We start from the raw sequence: 18,048 nt of genomic DNA on the forward strand, positions 1-18,048 counted from the left end.
GGCGTTCACCGTACGGTAAAAATTACAGGTTAACTTTATTTTGTGTGTCGATATGATTAGAAGTGGTGTGAGGGCTCGTTATTGGCGGGGAAAGCTGTAGTTTTTAATGGTACCATTTTGGGATACATAGAACTTTTTGATCACTATTTATTCCATTTTATTTGGTAGCTAAGGTGACCAAAAAACAGCATATGGTATTTTCTTTTTTGTTTAAGGTGTTCACTGCGCAGATTAAATAATGTTATATTAAAATAGTTTGGACTTTTACAGTCGTGACAATACAATTTTTTTTTTACATCACTTTAGGGAAAAAATGGGCAAAGTTTTTTTTAAACTTTTCATGGTTTTTTTTAACAGAAAAAAAAAGTCCTCCTGGAGGAACAGAACAAATGATTGTTTGATTACTGGTACCATACACTGCAATACTTATGTATTGCAGTGTATAGTACTTTTAACTGGCTCATATTATGTCGTGCCTCCGGCCTAGGAGCAGAAAGATGTCAGACCTGGGGGCCATGATAACCATCGGCACCACGCAATTGCGTCACAGGGGGGCAATCGGCTGACGGTATTGACCATTGCACCTAAGCAGTTAAATGGCCAGGATCTGAGTTATCTCAGATCCCAGCTGTTGCAGTGAGGTGTCGGCTGTAACATGCAGCCGACACCTTCAGAGTATGGAGTGGGCTCAGCTTCCTCTATACTCCCACTTGGTGGATGTGACGTAGGTTCAACCATTCACAGACCCTACTTTTTTATCCAGAGGAAGGGAAAACAACCCCTCTTGGCAACTGTAGACAATTTTGCCCAACAGGGGGAAAAAAGTAGTTCCTTACTCCATTAGGGCAGTACTTTTCATAGATCATTTTACCGTCATTATTCCCCCATTGTTAACTATAAATCTCAATACCATTACACATTAGGTAAATGTCTAAATGGTTTTTAATTTATTTTATGTTGTTTTAGCCATTACTATCTTTTTTGGTAGTATATTTAAAAGTCTGACTACTGTTACTGTAACCGGTAGGAACAAATAGTGGTATTTTTGGAGACTAGTAATAAATCTCCACTTTGGGCAGAAGGTATAAATAAATTATTTATTTTTTGAAAAAAAATGGATTTGACCGGTTTTGGAACTGGACTAGTCCCTTCTTCGGTGAAAATACCATCTCATCTATGTTACTGTAAAAAACCTTTTCCTTTCCCTTTATTACACACATAAATGAAGTTCCTTGGTCCATTGCACCGTGTTTAGAATGAGTACTTCATGTGAAATTCCTTTGCTTAGACCTTGTGGTTGATCCCCATTGCAGCAGCATATCAGCCACATCAGGTTAGTAGGCAACCAGACTCACCTCTTCTTGCTCCGGTGATGCCCTCTATTGGCAGTTTCAGACCTGCTCCTCCTTCCCACTGCTGCCCACGTCAGGTTGATATGACAACCAGCGCTTCTGGATGAAATTGGGCCAAGCAGCCTATTTAACCCCTTAATGACATGCCACGCACATGTACGTGGCAGCCGTTAAGGGGAAGTATGGAGCGGGCTCAATACTTAGCAGGTGATAGCTGTGTTATACAGCCGGCACCTCATTGCAACGAGCGGAATAAAAGATCACTTTAATCAATCGCGACCGCAGCATTTAAATAATCATAATCAGTGGGTGGCCCCCGCTGACGTGCCATGACCCCCCCCCCGCCATATACTGCAATACATTAGTATTGCAGTACATTATGCAAGCCATCCAACGATCGCTGGTTCAAGTCCCCTAGGGAGATTAATAAAAAATGTAAAACACAATTCAATAAAGTTTTTTTAATGTTCCAAAAAAAAAAAATGTTCTAAAAAAAAAAAATTTAGGGTAAAATAAAGGTTAACATAACATGTATCACAGAGTCAGTAAAATTGTGAACTATCACAATACATGCGTTATTTAACCCGCTCGGTGAATGTCATACATTTTTTTATAGAACATTCAAATTGCTGTTTTTTGGTTATGTACAATGCTCTCCAAAAAATGGAATAAAAAGTTAACAAAAAGTCGCATGTACCCCAAAATGGTATCAGTGACTCTAGTATAAACACCTCGTCTGCAGTATAAGGTACATCCTTATTTGGCTTTTTGTTCCTAATTCAAACCCTGACCTTGACTTTTAACAGTGATCCTGACCTTGGCTCTGTTTTGGATTTCGCTTATGTCTTGCTTCTTGGATTTGTCGGCTGGCACCTGTTGTCCTACTCCTGGCTCTGACACTCGGCTGTTCCCTGACTAAGATTTCAAACTCATTCTCTGGCTTGTCCCAATCTGATCGCTTCTCTGGTGACGACTATTGGCTCCGTTCCTGACTACTATTAATCAATGACTATTCAGGCACCACCACCTGGGAATCTGACCAGGGTGAAGAGCAGGGAGATACCTTAGACTATACAATCCAGTGTAGCCAGCACAAAAGCTATTACTCCTCCAACAGGGATCGCTCATTCAAGAGGTCACATCAGTCACCAAACAGTTCTTGTTTTGCTTCAAGTGGGAGTTCTTTATACTGAAGAGATTTCCTTCCTGACCCTTCATCATTTCAGCAGTCCAGTCCACTTGGAATTACCCTGGTTCAGACAACAAACTCATCTATAAATTAGTCATCCGGTCAGGTCGTCCGCTGGGGTTCCTTCTGTTTCCAACACTCCCTCAAAGATCTAGTCTACACTCATTAACGTCCGCTGTTCTCAATTACTCCTACATCTGGTGTCCCATGTCAATGGAAAGAAGGAGTGAAGCAGCACTAAAAAAAACTTGGTTTTATTCATCCAACATCCACTACAACGTTTCACCCTCTCTATGAAGGCTTTGGTGGTTGTAGTGGATGTTGGATGAATAAAACTAAGTTTTTTTTTGAGTGCTGCTTCGCTCCTTCTCTCCATTGATGTGTACTAGACAAGGAGAGGTCACTCCTTGCTTTGACGCATAGCACCGGCCTTATTAGGTGTGGAACCACAGTGCTGCTCCTATCTTGGATTCTTTTATATACCTGGTGTCCCATGTCAATATATGGACATTGCGGATATATTCTTTAAGAAGAAAGCAGAGACTCTTCCAATGCATCGTTCCTCTGACTGTGTAAATTTGCTTCTTTCAGTCCACGTTCCTCTCAGAGAATCTTGTGGTGCACCACTGCTAACTTTATCCATTTTGAATTCATAGCATTTACAGATACTCTTTGTATTCTGTACATTAATTCTTTCCTAATTCATTCATCTGTAACTTCTGTACTAGGCTGCTGTGAGGTTAGGTACAGTTTCAAATGCTTTTGCAAACTCCAAATATCTAACATCAGCAGCATTCCCAACATCCAGGTTTACACCATGTATTTTGTAATATACGTTTTAACATTCTGATAACAGAAAACAATGTCTTCATCTGCATGGATCGCTATGCAGCTGTTAAAAGATTAGATATTTCTCTTACCTGATCATCGAAAACGGTCAGGTTGTAGACAAAGATTGACCTCCCACTAAGGAATGTAATGTTTCCTTTAGCTGGAATTAGATCTTCCTCAGCTGGATTGGGACCTCCATCTATCTGCAAAACCATATCAGCAAAATGTGAAACTATGAAATAGAGTGCACCTACATTTACTTAAGAAATGAATGTCTCTTTAACTAGTCACCTAATTGATATAAAATAGATTTTTTTTAAATTATAATTAGATCTAAAAACGTACAAAAGTCATCTAGCTAGATGGCTGACGCTAGTGCACCCACAGCAGCCTGTGTGGCCTCACATTCACGTTGAACTACACATTCTTGGGGAGGAGGGGATCATACACCTTTGGTCCAAGGTTCCAATAAGGGCAGGTCATTTGAGCGACACACTGAAAGGCACAGTGGAGGTGTGGCAGCACCTCTTTATAAAACTATAATCGGATACGGGACCCTCTCCACTTATGCCTCTCAAGGTCCTCCCGGCCTTCTTGAAAGCAGCAGTTACCCCGATTCACTTTCCTTGGTCTCACTTACTACGAACATTAGTATATCCTACTCTACAAAATGTCTCGGCCCTGCCGAAACTAGCTGACTTATTAACTCCACTAGAATCTACCTCCATCTCATTCATACATGAATTTGCATTCAATAAGGTATGTAGAGAATTTTGTACAAGGTATACACAACCATTAAGGGACATTAATTGGCTAGAACATTATTTGCTATTCCCAAACTTACCCAAAGGTCTTCTCTCTAAAATATACACTAAACTCCTGCTGTTAGCTGCCCCGCCTAAACCTAGGTATCTGTTGGCATGGGAAAAGGAGTTCTCCACCACTTTTACCCCTTCTGAAGTCTCTACTGTTCTGTCCAACTCGCATGGATTTTCCCGCTGTGTTAAGATCCAAGAGAACTCCTTTAAGACACTGACGAGATGGTATAGAACCCCCCAGCTGCTCCATAAATGGCGGCTTACCACTGACGAATTGTGCTGGAGGTGTAGATTAGATGTGGGGACTATCTCACATTTATGGTATCACTGTTCAGTCCTAAAGAAATTTTGGTCTGAGGTTGGGAGACTTATTAATGTAATATGTGGGGTGAACATATGCCTCACCCTTGAACTGGTGGTGCTGTGGTTACCTAACACTTCATTTAGACCAACTAAGCATTCACTAGTAACCCATTTGTTGACAGCAGCCAAACTTCTCATCCCCCTGCAATGGAAATCTGAGTCCCCGCCTACAATCCCTCAATGGCTGGAAAAGGTTAGACAGATTTTCAGAATGGAAGAACTTGCGGGATGGGAGAGTGGAACACATGTAAAATTGCTACAAACGTGGAAGAATTGGCTGGAATTCACTAAAAGCCCATTATAAGGTCATACCCTGACCCCCTTCTCCTCTGACCTGATCTTAACACCTATTACTATCTCACATACAGAAGTTGAGCTTTCTAGTACTTACACTTATTTTACTCTGGTCTCATGTTAGTCACCTGTTATTGTTTATTTGTGTTTATGTTTATCCGTTGCTTGAGAGAAATGCCCCTGATGGAAAAAGGCAGAAACGACCGAACATGCATCTACTTGGTATAACAGGAAGGCTATTAATAAAGCCATACATGACCTGGTTCTCTACTTATCTAGATCTGATTTAAGATTGCCTTTGATTGTGTATAAGTACTTCTTTTAGTAGGCCTGTGTGCCGCAAAATATATATTGCATGTCATGTTTACATGTTATTATGTATTTCTCAATAAAAATATATTGAAATAAAAACATACAAAAGTGAAATTCTCACATTTCTAAAGAACTATGGGGCTACTAGAAAAATATGCAAAATAGTAAAAATATGTAATTGACTACAAAGTGTAAACTATTAATCTGAAGTGTCTAGAATGTCCTTCTTCAGAAACTCAAATAGATCTGCTGTTATGGCTGGGAGAAACTGTGGCTGTATTACATTCTGGCCATTCAAATGAGTGGCCATCACTGTAATGCATGGAAAAGACAGTTCCTGCAGGGAAAAAGCCACTCTTTGTTTGCGGCTCTCCTTTCTGGCTAATATAGTGGGTTCTGAGGGGTGTCAATCATTGCATCACTATATACTTCAGTGGTTTCCACTCATTACCAGATAGCCCAGAAGCATTTGTGGATCCTGCCTAATGGTCCACTATGGAATTTCCTAAGTTTGAAGAAGGGGTTAGAGAATATTCACCATGCCTAGAAGGATTCAGGTCAAGCCAATGTTGTGGCCACTCCACAGAGCAGATGTTGTTATTCACAGGTAAATCTATCTTAGTAGGTACACTAAGTGTTCATATAGATTTGTATGGAATAATACAGCACATCCTCTATCATTGTCTCTTCTGATAATATTTGAGAGCCTGTAAAGAACTTTATGGCCCTAGTTTAATGTTTATCTAGAGTTAATTAACCCCTTAACGCACCATGACGTAACTGTACGTCAAGGTGAGCAGTAAGTTTGCGCACCTTGACGTACAGTAATGTTAGTGCTTTGACAGTTAACCGCCGCGCGGCGCTACACCGCAGCGGCGGTTAACTGTGCAGGGTGTCAGCCTTGCTCTCCCCTTTGCCGATCAGCGGCCTGTCGCCGCTGATATCGGCAGTAAACCCCTTAATTGCGGCGCTCGATTTTGAAAGCCACAATTAAGGTGTTTAGCGCCGATCGGCAGCCCCCATGTGAAATCACGGGGGCTAGCGATGGTACCCATGGCAACCGGACGCCAGACAATGGCTTCCGGGTTGCCATGTACAGAAGCCTATGAGGACCACCCCGAGGGTGGTCGTCGTAGGCTTCCTGTCAGTGTGACTGTCACGTCACAATGACAGTTGGAATGCATTACACTACGTGTGTAGTGTAATGTATTCCAGCAGCGATCAAAGCTGCAAGTCTAAGTGTCCCCTAGTGGGACAAGTGAAAAAAGTAAAAAAAAGAATAAAAATGTTTTAAAAAAAGTGTAAAAATAAAAGTTATAAGTGACATAAACAAGAACTGCTTTTTTTCCTATTATAAGTCTTTTATTATAGGAAAAAAAATGAATACGTAAAAAAAAATTACACATATTTGGTATCACCGCGTTCGTAACGACCCCAACTATAAAACTATAATATTATTTTTCCCGCACGGTGAACGCCGCATAAAAAATAAACGAAAAACTATGCCAGAATCACTATTTTTTGGTCACCACCCCTCCCAAAATATACAATAAAAAGTGATCAAAAAGTCGCATGTACGCCAAAATAGTACCGATACAAACTACAACCCGTCCCGCAAAAAAACAAGCCCTTACATAGCTTTTTTGACTGAAAAATAAAAAAGTTATGGCTCTCAGAATACGGTGACACAAAAAATAAATTATTTTCGAAGTAAGTTATTTTATTGCGCAAACGCTGCAAAACATAAAAAAACTTATATACATGTGGTATCGCCGTAATCGTACCGACCCACAGAATAAAGTATAATAGTCACTTATAGCCCAGGGTAAACGCCGTCAAAAATAAATAAAAATCATTGTCAGAATTGATGGTTTTTGGTCACCTGGCTTGCCGAAAAATTGAATAAAAAGTGATCAACAAAATCGCATGTACCCCAAAATGGTACCAATAAAAATTACAGCTCGTCCTGCAAAAAATATGCCCTCACACCACTCTATTGACAGAAAAATAAAAAAGTAGTGGCTCTCGGAAAGCGGGGAGGAAAAACGAAAAAGCAAAACATGAATCAGTTCGTAAAGGGTTAATTACTTTCGAATGAAAAATCATTTATGACCACATGTGGGGTATAGCCGTACTTGGGAGAAATTGCTTTACAAATGTTGGGGTGCATTTTCTCATTTATCCTTTGTGAAATTGAAAAAAAAAAAACATTTTAGTGGAAATAATGTTGATATTAATTTTCACGCCCTAATTCTAATAAATTCTGCAAAAGACGTGTGGGGCCTAAATGCTCACTATACCCCTAGATACCTTAAGTGGTGTCGTTTCCCAAATGGGGTTACTTTTGGGGGGCTTCCACTGTTTCGGTCTCTCAGGGGCTTTGCAAATTCGACATGACACCCAAAAACTATTCCAGCTAAATTTGAGCTCCGAAAGCCAAATAGCGCTCCTTCCCTTCTAAGCCCCGGTGTGGGTCCAAACAGCAGTTTATTACCACATATGGGGTATTTACGTAATCAGGAGAAATTGTTTTACAAATGTTGCGGTGCTTTTTCTCCTTTATTCCTTGTAAAAATTAAAAATGGCTACCTTTTTTCAGAAAAAATGTAGATTTTTACCTTTACAGACTAATTCCAATGAATTCAGCAAAACAACTGTGGGGTCAAAATGCTAACTTTACCCCTAGAAAAATGCCCTGAGGGGTGTAGCTTACAAAATGGGGTCACTATTGGGGGGTTACCACGGTTTTCATCCCTCCAGTGCATTGCAAACGCGACACGGCACTGAAAACTATTCCAGCAAAATCAGAAATTCTAAATCCAAATGGTGCTCCTTCTCTTCTGAGGCCTGCTGTGGGTCCAAACAGCAGTTTATTACCACATATGGGGTATTGCTATAATCGGAAGAAATTGCTTTACATATGTTGGGGTGTTTTTTCTACTTTATTCCTTGTAAAAATTTAAAATTTCTAAGTTTTTTCACAAAAAAAGTAGATTTTCATCTTCACATACTAATTCAAATAAACTTAGCAAAAAAACTGTGGGTTCAAAATGCTAACTATACCCATAGATAAATTCCTTGAGGGGTATAGTTTCCAAAATGGGGTCACTTTTGGGGGGTTTCCACTGTTTTCATCCCTCCAGTGCATTGCAAACGCGACACGGCACTGAAAACTATTCCAGCAAAATCAGAAATCCAAAATCCAAATGGTGCTCCTTCTCTTCTGAGGCCTGCTGTGGGTCCAAACAGCAGTTTATTACCACATATGGGGTATTGCTATAATCGGAAGAAATTGCTTTACATATGTTGGGGTGTTTTTTCTACTTTATTCCTTGTAAAAATTTAAAATTTCTAAGTTTTTTCACAAAAAAAGTAGATTTTCACCTTCACAAACTAATTCAAATAAACTTAGCAAAAAAACTGTGGGTTCAAAATGCTAACTATACCCATAGATAAATTCCTTGAGGGGTATAGTTTCCAAAATGGGGTCACTTTTGGGGGGTTTCCACTGTTTTCATCCCTCCAGTGCATTGGAAACGCGACACGGCACTGAAAACTATTCCAGCAAAATCAGAAATCCAAAATCCAAATGGTGCTCCTTCTCTTCTGAGGCCTGCTGTGGGTCCAAACAGCAGTTTATTACCACATATGGGGTATTGCTATAATCGGAAGAAATTGCTTTACATATTTTGGGGTGTTTTTTCTACTTTATTCCTTGTAAAAAAAAAAAAATGTCTACGTTTTTTCACAAAAAAAGTAGATTTTCACCTTCAGATACTAATTCAAATAAATTTAGCAAAAAAACTGTGGGTTCAAAATGCTAACTATACCCATAGATAAATTCATTGAGGGGTATAGTTTCCAAAATGGGGTCACTTTTGGGGGGTTTCCACTGTTTTGGCAGCACAAGACCTCCTCAAACCTGACATGGTACCTAAAATATATTCTAAAAAAAGGAGGCCCAAAATCCACTAAGTGCTCCTTTGCTTCTGAGGCCTGTGTTTCAGTCCATTATCACACTAGGGCCACATGTGGGATATTTCTAAAAACTGCAGAATCTTGGCAATAAATATTGAGTTGCATTTCTTGGGTAAAACCTTCTGTGGTACATAAAAAATTTATTAGAAATGAATTTTTGAAGAAAAAAAATGAAATTTGTAAATTTCACCTCTACATTGCTTTAATTCCTGTGAAACGCCTAAAGGGCTAAAACACTTTGTGAATACTGTTTTGAATACATTGATGGGTGTAGTTTTCAAAATGGGGTGACTTCTGGGGACTTTCTAATATATAAGGCCCTCAAAGCCATTTCAGAACTGAACTGGTCCCTGAAAAAATAGCCTTTTGAAATTTTCTTAAAAATATGAGAAATTGCTGCTAAAGTTCTAAGCCTTGTAACGTCCTATAAAAATAAAAGAATGTTCAAAAAACAACGCAAACATAAAGTAGACATATGGGAAATATAAACTAGTAAGTATTTTGTGTGGTATTACTATCTGTTTTACAAGTAAATACATTAAAATTTAGAAAAATGCACATTTTTGCTAATTTTCTCTAAATCATGTCAGATTTGCAAAAATGGGGCTGGTCCTGAAAGCCAAAACAGGCTTAGACACTAAGGGGTTAAAAGAGCATTTCTGAACTAGTCAATAAAGAGTATGGACCTTGATTGTTATTGGCTCATGTTGACACTGAACAAGAAAGCCCTGAACCAGCAGAGTAGGGTGGACATACTATTCCTCTGAGCACATCGCAGCTTGGAATTTCTCTAGTATAAATGAAATGTTGAATGATGTCTTAGGCTTCATTCCCATCTGCGTCGGGACTCTGTTCATGGGTTCCATTGGAGCTTTCCATAAGGGAAACCCATGAACTGAATCCAAACTGAAACCATAGGTTTCCGTTTGCAAATCCATTTATTTCAATGGTGACAGATCCGGTGCACATGGTTTCAGCTTGTCACCATTGTGCAAGGGTTCCATAGTTTTTAACAGAATGAATAGCGCAGTCGACTACGGTATTGATTCCATCTAAACGACAGAACCCTTGCATAAACGGAAACTAATTGCACCGATCGCCGGAAACGATTTGCACCTATGGTTTCCGTTTGTTTCAGTTTGGTTTCCGTTCATGGGTTCATCTGACGGAAAGCTCCGACGGAACCCATGAATGGAGTTCTAACGCAGATTTGAACGAAGCCTTACTAAATTCACTTTCCAAGTGGTATTTTTTATTCAGAATATAAATTAGTATATATTTGAAGACAGTCCCTTTATACTAATGATATAAATTAGACAGCTTGATGGTTCAGTGGATAGCAGTTCTGCCCTGCAGCCCTGGAGCTTTAGTTCACGCAAGGTATTTTCCATGTGCTTGCATGGGTTTCCGATGGATACACACTTCTTCCTATGAAATTGGTCTCCGTGTTTGTGTGTGTGTGTGTGTGTGTGTGTGTGTTTGTGCATGCGTGCGTGCGTGCGTGTGTGTGTGTGTGTGTGTGTGTGTGTGTGAAGCTGGCAATACACATTAGATATGTGGGTATGTGATCTGATTTAAACTGATTTCAACATGCCAGATCATTTGTTTCCCTGGCTTATATTCCCCATTGGTATTGAAATAAACATGCAAGCTTGTCTAAACTGATCATGCGTGTTTATAGGGGAGTTGGTAGAGCTTCCAGCTGAACACAGTTTAGAAATTGAAATTAGACTTTCAGCCCTAATGGGCACTGGTGTGAGTGAATACACTCTGTGTAAAGTGCTGATGAATATAACGGTACTAAAATAAATTAAACACAAAGAAAATGTATAAATAAATATATTTTCTTGTTAATCTGGAATTTTTGTTCCTCAAAAAAAAACCACAATGTAGCTGAGGTTTTTATATATTGCATGAATGACACTAAAGCTGACCTGATTGTAGTCTGTTGACACCCTTAGCAGAAAAAACGATTTGAAAGGAGAAAAGAACGTTTTAGCAATTAATGGTAATGCCGAGTTCACAAAACAAATCCTCGGACCGATGGAGCTGAACTTACCTCAAAAGTCACAGTCACACTTCCGTAAGTGCCTTTCTCTCTCAGAAGTATGACAGGCAAGGATTGGTTTCTACCCCGTGGCTCATTCACTGTGATGAAAGAAGACTAATGCAAAAAATAATAAAAAGTGAGAGAATATTAGAAGCTGTTCAACCGTTAAACAAGGCCCAAGACAATGAGACTTAAGAAATCTCCCTTAGAAAAATGAATTCAGGAATCATACTATGCAATGTTCTGCTATAACAAAATAGCTCAGAGGAGAAAACAAACACTTAAAGAGAATATCCACCTTCTAACACCCTGCCATTATTAGCTCCAACAATTTGTGCTAATTAATTTTATAACATGCGTTCATCGTGTTCTACATAGATATAGTTATGGAGTCATCACTAGATGGAGATTATGAGCTTACTACATGTTGTTCTATTACAGAGTTCCATGCATTTATAATATACTCCCCCTAGTGGTGATTGCAGGCAAACAGAATTTGATCATGTTCGTAGCTACAGTAAAGCCCCTTTGAGACGACCACCCAAAATAGCATTACATCACACAAAATCCAATCTTGTACGGGCGACGTCTTCTCAAATAGGTGTTTTTTTGGAGAGGTTTAACTGTGTACAGTATGTTTATGAAGGGGATTTGGAGCTCTGTATAAAAAAAACAGAGCTCCAACTGCTATAAAAAAATGTTTTAAAAAAATAAATCAGAGAATTCTGAACTTATATAGATTAAAAAACTAAATTGTTTTAAAGAGGCTCTGTCACCAGTTTATAACTGCCCTATGTTCTACCTAATCTGATAGGCGCTTTAATGTAGATAAGTAATGTGTTATTTTTTAAAAAAAACTTTTAATTTTTACAAAGTTACGAGCATTTTAAGTGTTATGCAAATTTGTTCTTAATACCCAAGTGGGCATTTTTTTACTTTTCACCAAGTGGGCGTAGTAAAGAGAAGTGTATGACGCTGACCAATCAGCGTAATACACTTCTCTTCATTCATGTCCATCTGTACTCACAGCACAGCGTGATCTCGCAAGATCACGCTGTGCTGTCACTTACTCCCACATTAACTTTACCGGAGTGTAGGAGGTAGGAGGCGATGTCATTTCATTCTTCCGACACTCCAGTAAAGTTACTGTGGCAGTGACAGCACAGCGTGATCTTGCGAGATCACGCTGTGCTGTCACTTACTCCCACATTGAAAAGACATTTATTCTCCTGCTGTGCTGTGAGTACAGATGGACATAAACGAAGAGAAGTATATGACGCTGATTGTTCAGCATCATACACTTCTCTTTACTATGCCCACTTGGTGAAAAATAAAAAAAACGCCCAGTTGGACATTAAGAACAAATTTGCATAACACTTAAAATGGCTATAACTTTGTTAAAAATAAAAGTTTTGTTTAAAAAAAAAAAAACATATTACTTATCTACATTAAAGCGCCTATTCGATTACGTAGAAGATAGGGCAGTTATAAACTGGTGACAGAGCCTCTTTGAAGGGTAGCCATTGACTTTAAGAGAAAAAAAACAATGGAGAATTTTTGCATTATATATTTATTACTACAGTCCTGTAAAGCTTTTCTGTGGATATCAGTGTTATAAAAACTTCCCTACTGTATGTTTTAACTTCGGATTCAATTGTTTAGAAAATCAGCTTCTCAACAAGTATATGTGTCTCAACCTGCGAAGATATCCTTCTATGATGATTTATGGACATAGTGAAGCATGTGTAAAAAATATCTTGCAAATAATGAAAAACAAGGTATTTTAAAAATAAAATACTGCAGTGACTAGTGGAGATGACTTCTCATGTCCAAAGTGTACAGATGAATGAATGAATGAATTAATTAATTAATTAATGCACCATTTTACTCTATAATTGTTAATGTACCCATAGTTACATGTGCATTGTATATATTACTACTAGGCAGCTTGCACATGGCAGAGCTGTAGAGTTAGAGGCTGTAGAGGGGCACATGGATTCCCTATGGCTCCATACTACCCAATGCTTTAGGAGAGAATACCTCCATAATACAGTGTTGAATGGAGAATACCACAATATTTCTGTCAGATTCATGAGAAATACTCAGTATGTGTCCATATGAACTTGGAGGCATACGGATCTACAGTAAAGTCAAATAGAAGCGAGGCAATCTTTTTTTTTCCAGCAAGCATGCTCCAGTGTAAAGATATAGCAACCTTAAACTTAACTCTTAACACGATAAATAAACTGTGGAAAGAAACTTTAACTTGACTTTTTCGATGACTCTTGTTGTGTGGTATCACGCTGCAGCAAGTTATCAGAGTCAAGATAAACTTTGCTTCATCTAGGCATTTCCCCTGCATCGTCAATACATGGCAGCCATTTAGATGAATGAACGTCCATGTAATAAATGCACAGCTCGAGCCCGCCAGAACAGGAGCTGCTCTTACTCTGGCTGACAGAGTGGATTTTGAGTGACATCACCCTATGATGTCCATATGCCCTAATAGGGCATGTGGATCGGTGTTGTCTTCCTGAGACAACCTTTGAAAGCGTACCTGTCGTTTCAGGTGACTTTTCGGAATCGCTGTCATATGTGTGTACATGAGGAATAACACTATTTCTGCCTACTATATGACTTGTATCCTGCATTTTTTTTAGCAGTTTTTGCCTCTGCAGACTCTATATCTAATTCTCAGTTTTCTCTGAGCTAGGGGGTGGAGTCTAACTGTTATCATTTCACCTATAGACAGAAGACATAGAGAAGAGAACATCCTGCCTGCCTATCTCTCTGTAGCGCAACATCAGTAGCATGGATGACAAAATACAGCTGTAGTGAGCAGTGTTGCGTGAATTTAGTACTGGGATGAGATATAACAATCACTAGAAGCTGCTGCAGCATCTGTGTCTCTGCCTTTCTCTCTCTGCTTCTGTTCCCTTCTTTCCCTCCCCTCGCCATAGACTTCTATGTGAAGCCTATAACCTGATCACTCAGTCAGCTTTCTCCATTTCCCTATTTTTTTTAAGGAAATGGAAAAAGCAGTAAATTCAGAGTGAGTGAACATTTAAAGCCCATTTACAAGGGCCATTAATCAACCGAACCATGAATCAGTAATACAGTAAAGTATTGACTCGAGTAAAAGAGCCTCTTAATGAGCTCTGATTAACATGTTATATTGTCGATTAGCGCCCATTATGGGCAGAAATCTGGCGTCACAAATAGGCTTCTACCTGGCTATACACGTTGTGCCTCATGACGTACACACTATCCCTCCATGTTTCACACACTTGCACCCCATTACCCATTTATTTCTATTGAGGCACTTCACTCATTACTGCCCTCTATATTTCACTCATAGTATTACACTTGCACACACACTATTCATTTATTATTTCTTACCACACATCCCATGCACCACACACACCACTCCCCTAAAGACCAGTGGGAGTGGCTATTATTATTTAAAGCACCTGCTCACTCCTTCATCAGCGTTTCTGACCTGGCTGTGTCCATTTGTAAGTATGGCCTTTTTCGGTGTTTTTGTATATGGGCAGAAATCTGCCCATGTAAATTAACCTTTAGGAAGGAGAGGGGTAAGGAACGGAGCCTAATAAGTCAAGAAAGAGGCATTTTAGTCTAATAAGAAATATTATAAACTTTCTAATATTCGCTTGTACCGTTGATTGATGCAAAGTTTGTTGAAAATGCGGTGCCCATTTAAGTGTGCATTGTTATCAGGCTATACTGGATATTTAATATATACTTTAGTATGTCAGTATTTAAGTTACTACTTGATCTTTAATTCAAAGCAATGTTTTACATTAGACATTCTGTAATCTAATAATATTCATAAAGAACTACAATAGATATTGCTTTTGGGCAGCATTGATTGTAAGAAGTAAATTATGAAAAACAAGGACAAAACAATAATGTCTTTGATAAGAACTGTTTTCTTGTGAAATCAAAACATTCATTTCATATCTTCTGAAGTATATATTGAAATGTCTATCACCTGTTTACCGTGATCATACTCAATAATTAAAATGTAGCCGGCAAATTCTCACTGTTCTCAATAATCTCATGCATAAATTAAATGACTACCAATACTTAATATACAAATTATTGAAAGATATATCATGCTTAATTATAATTACTAATTTTTTTTTAAAAAATTTAATAGTGGTTGGAGAATTGTTTTTCTGATACAGTGCTCCAAATCCCCTGCATTGACATAGATTTAGAACATAACACTCTGGCTGCCTGCAGGCACCACTAGGGGAAGCTAAGCAGCTTACTGCATACTACTTTAGTATTGTGTTCAATGTATAACAGTATGTAGTAAGCTCCGAAGCTCCATGTAGAACTAGAATGTTTAACTCTATGCATATAGAGAAAAAGAAAAGGCTATTTATGGGTGAATACTTACTTAAAGGGATCCTGTCAGTGGCTTTATGCTGCCCTCTCTGAGGGCAGCTTAAAGTAATGCCGACCTTGTTGATTTCAGTGGTCTGTCACTTATGTCTGATAGTTAAATGATTTTAACATTTAGAACATTACAGAGCTCGCATTGCACTGGGAGAAAGGAGTCTTGCGTATACATGGGCTGCAGCTCCCCCCTGTCCAGTCGTCGATGATTGAGAGCTTTCGCCTTTTGCACAGTAATAGGGAGAAAGCTGTCAATGATTGGCGGCTGGGCGGAGGAGCGGCAGCTCATGAACACACCGGACTTCTTCTTTCCAGTGCACGCAGCGCGCTGCAATATTCTAAATGTTAGTCATCCTAAATCACAAAATTATCAGACATGACTGACAGACCGCTGAAATCAACATGTCTGCCACTATGTCATGCTGCCCCCAGAGGGGGCAACATAAAGTCACTGACAGTTTCCCTTTAAAGTTAAACAACATCTCCCTGCAAGATTAAATATAATGCCTTTAATTGAGGTAATTTTTCATTATTTTTTTTTAATTCTTTGCAGGGAAAGCTAAGTGATTCAGATTATGGCTGCCCATAGAGCTTTCAAAGGCAATTTTCCTAAAATCTTAAAGGGTAAATTTACCTAAATGTGCAAGATACATTACATATGGGCATATGTCACTGCAAAACTGTGTATTTACCATTCAGAAATCTGAGGAATCTTGGTGACAAGGGATATTTAAACTGTAATAATGGCTGCATTTGTTGTCAACCAACTTTCCAGAAACAGTAGAGGGCAACATATATTATCAAAGGGAAATATTTGGGTTGTTAATCACTCAACTATACTAAACTCTATTTCTTGATCTAGAGGTTTATAAAATGTCATGCACTCATTCTACATTTTCTTACCATATTCCTATTTAACATTTTAATAAGTTTTTTGATAACAGTATACAAAAATAACTCAAAATTACCCAAAAAGATCTAAACAATGAAGTTCACCCCTTGCAACTCAAGACTACAGCAACAAAAATAAAAAGGTACTTTAAGAATCTCAATATTGCCTAGTTTATAATGTTTACAGATGTAGTCATCTTTAACTTGATTCTGATAACTTGCTGCAGCGTGTATCACACAACAAAAGCCATAGAAAAGTCATTGCAAAAGTCAAGATAAGGGATCTAGCCACTGTTTATTTCTTGCGTTAAAAGTCAAGGTAAAGATGGCTACATCTGTATATAACAGGATTTGTCATCTAATCCATATGACACTAAAATAGCTTCTATACCATATTGATAGAGATGATTCCAAAGGCATTGTCATTGGACAGTATAGTGACAGTGGCGACTTTCTGAGGTCCCAGCGCTGTGTTCAGTGGGGGGTTCTGGAAACAAGAGAACAAGAAATAATTTGTTTTATATAGAATGCATGTTTCACTTTTTCCATGTCAAATAATGTTTACAAGTGAGCTAAGAAAGGAGACACAATGCAAACTGAGCGGCGTGACTAACATTATGGAATGATGTCATGTCGCCTGAGAATGTGCATGAGGACATTGAAGAGACCTTAATCACAGGCCGACAGTCTATTATTGACACCATAAAAATAAGGAATTGGAAATCAAATATTCAGAGGCTATATAATATTAATTTTTTTTAGTGATGAGAACAATGTAACATCTGTGCTGCTTTCCTTTGTTCTTGTAAGCTGTTATCATAAGATTAACTTAATTTTACAAATTTATGGGCATACTAACATACATATTACATAAAGTACCTGCTGATATAACCCTATACAATTTTGACTGTTTGCTTTTGTAACAAAAGGATATTTGTCTATTAGAAAATTACATATAAAAACAGCTTAGAAGCCAATGTGATAGCTTTGTCTAGCTCAAGTTTAAAATATCTATCTCAGTTTTAGACTACTTCTGACATGTCATAGAGATGTGCGAAAATATCTATGGTGAGTGACAATGAGTTGGAACTCTCACTGATCACCAGAGTAAATGGGCCCTGGCACCATGCCTGAATGGCTTTAGGTTCGGAGATATCCGCATCTTCAATGATCTCCAGGCTAAATGTTGACAGTGCCCCCAAAGACTTGAATGAGGCTGTAATGTTCATGCAAATGTTAGAAGTCCCAGGTCATGGACCCCAACCAGTCAAAAACTTTAGACATATTTTTCTGACAGCTCCAAATTTTTTATAGGACTGGAATTGCAGTGAAGTTCCAACTTGAAGCCATTTTAATGATAATATTAGGGAAGAGCGTTATGAGCAATACAGGTATATTACCTTAAAGGCTATGTACACCTTTGCAGCATTTCTTTACTGCATTACATGTATTATGTAAATACAATTTTATAATTGATTTAAGTTAAAAATGTTGCACTGTTTTGCTTCTGCAGCTTGCTTGATGCCTTTCAATGTCAATTCCAAC

At 38.4% G+C, this 18,048-nt stretch overlaps 1 protein-coding gene across 1 annotated transcript in view; it reads right to left on the reverse strand.

Annotated features, from left to right (window-relative positions):
* Nucleotides 1-18,048, reverse strand: part of ADGRV1 (adhesion G protein-coupled receptor V1) — a 681,209-nt gene that overhangs the window by 593,157 nt on the left and 70,004 nt on the right. Inside the window, exons 5-7 of the mRNA XM_075837359.1 lie at nucleotides 16,895-16,990; nucleotides 11,197-11,301; nucleotides 3,462-3,575 (exon numbers count right to left, since the gene is read on the reverse strand). Of these exons, the coding sequence (XP_075693474.1) occupies nucleotides 3,462-3,575; nucleotides 11,197-11,301; nucleotides 16,895-16,990 (315 nt within the window). The remainder of the gene's footprint in view (nucleotides 1-3,461; nucleotides 3,576-11,196; nucleotides 11,302-16,894; nucleotides 16,991-18,048) is intronic.

This window comes from Rhinoderma darwinii, chromosome 1, assembly GCF_050947455.1.
Source record: "Rhinoderma darwinii isolate aRhiDar2 chromosome 1, aRhiDar2.hap1, whole genome shotgun sequence".
Classification (NCBI taxonomy): Eukaryota; Metazoa; Chordata; class Amphibia; order Anura; family Rhinodermatidae; genus Rhinoderma; species Rhinoderma darwinii.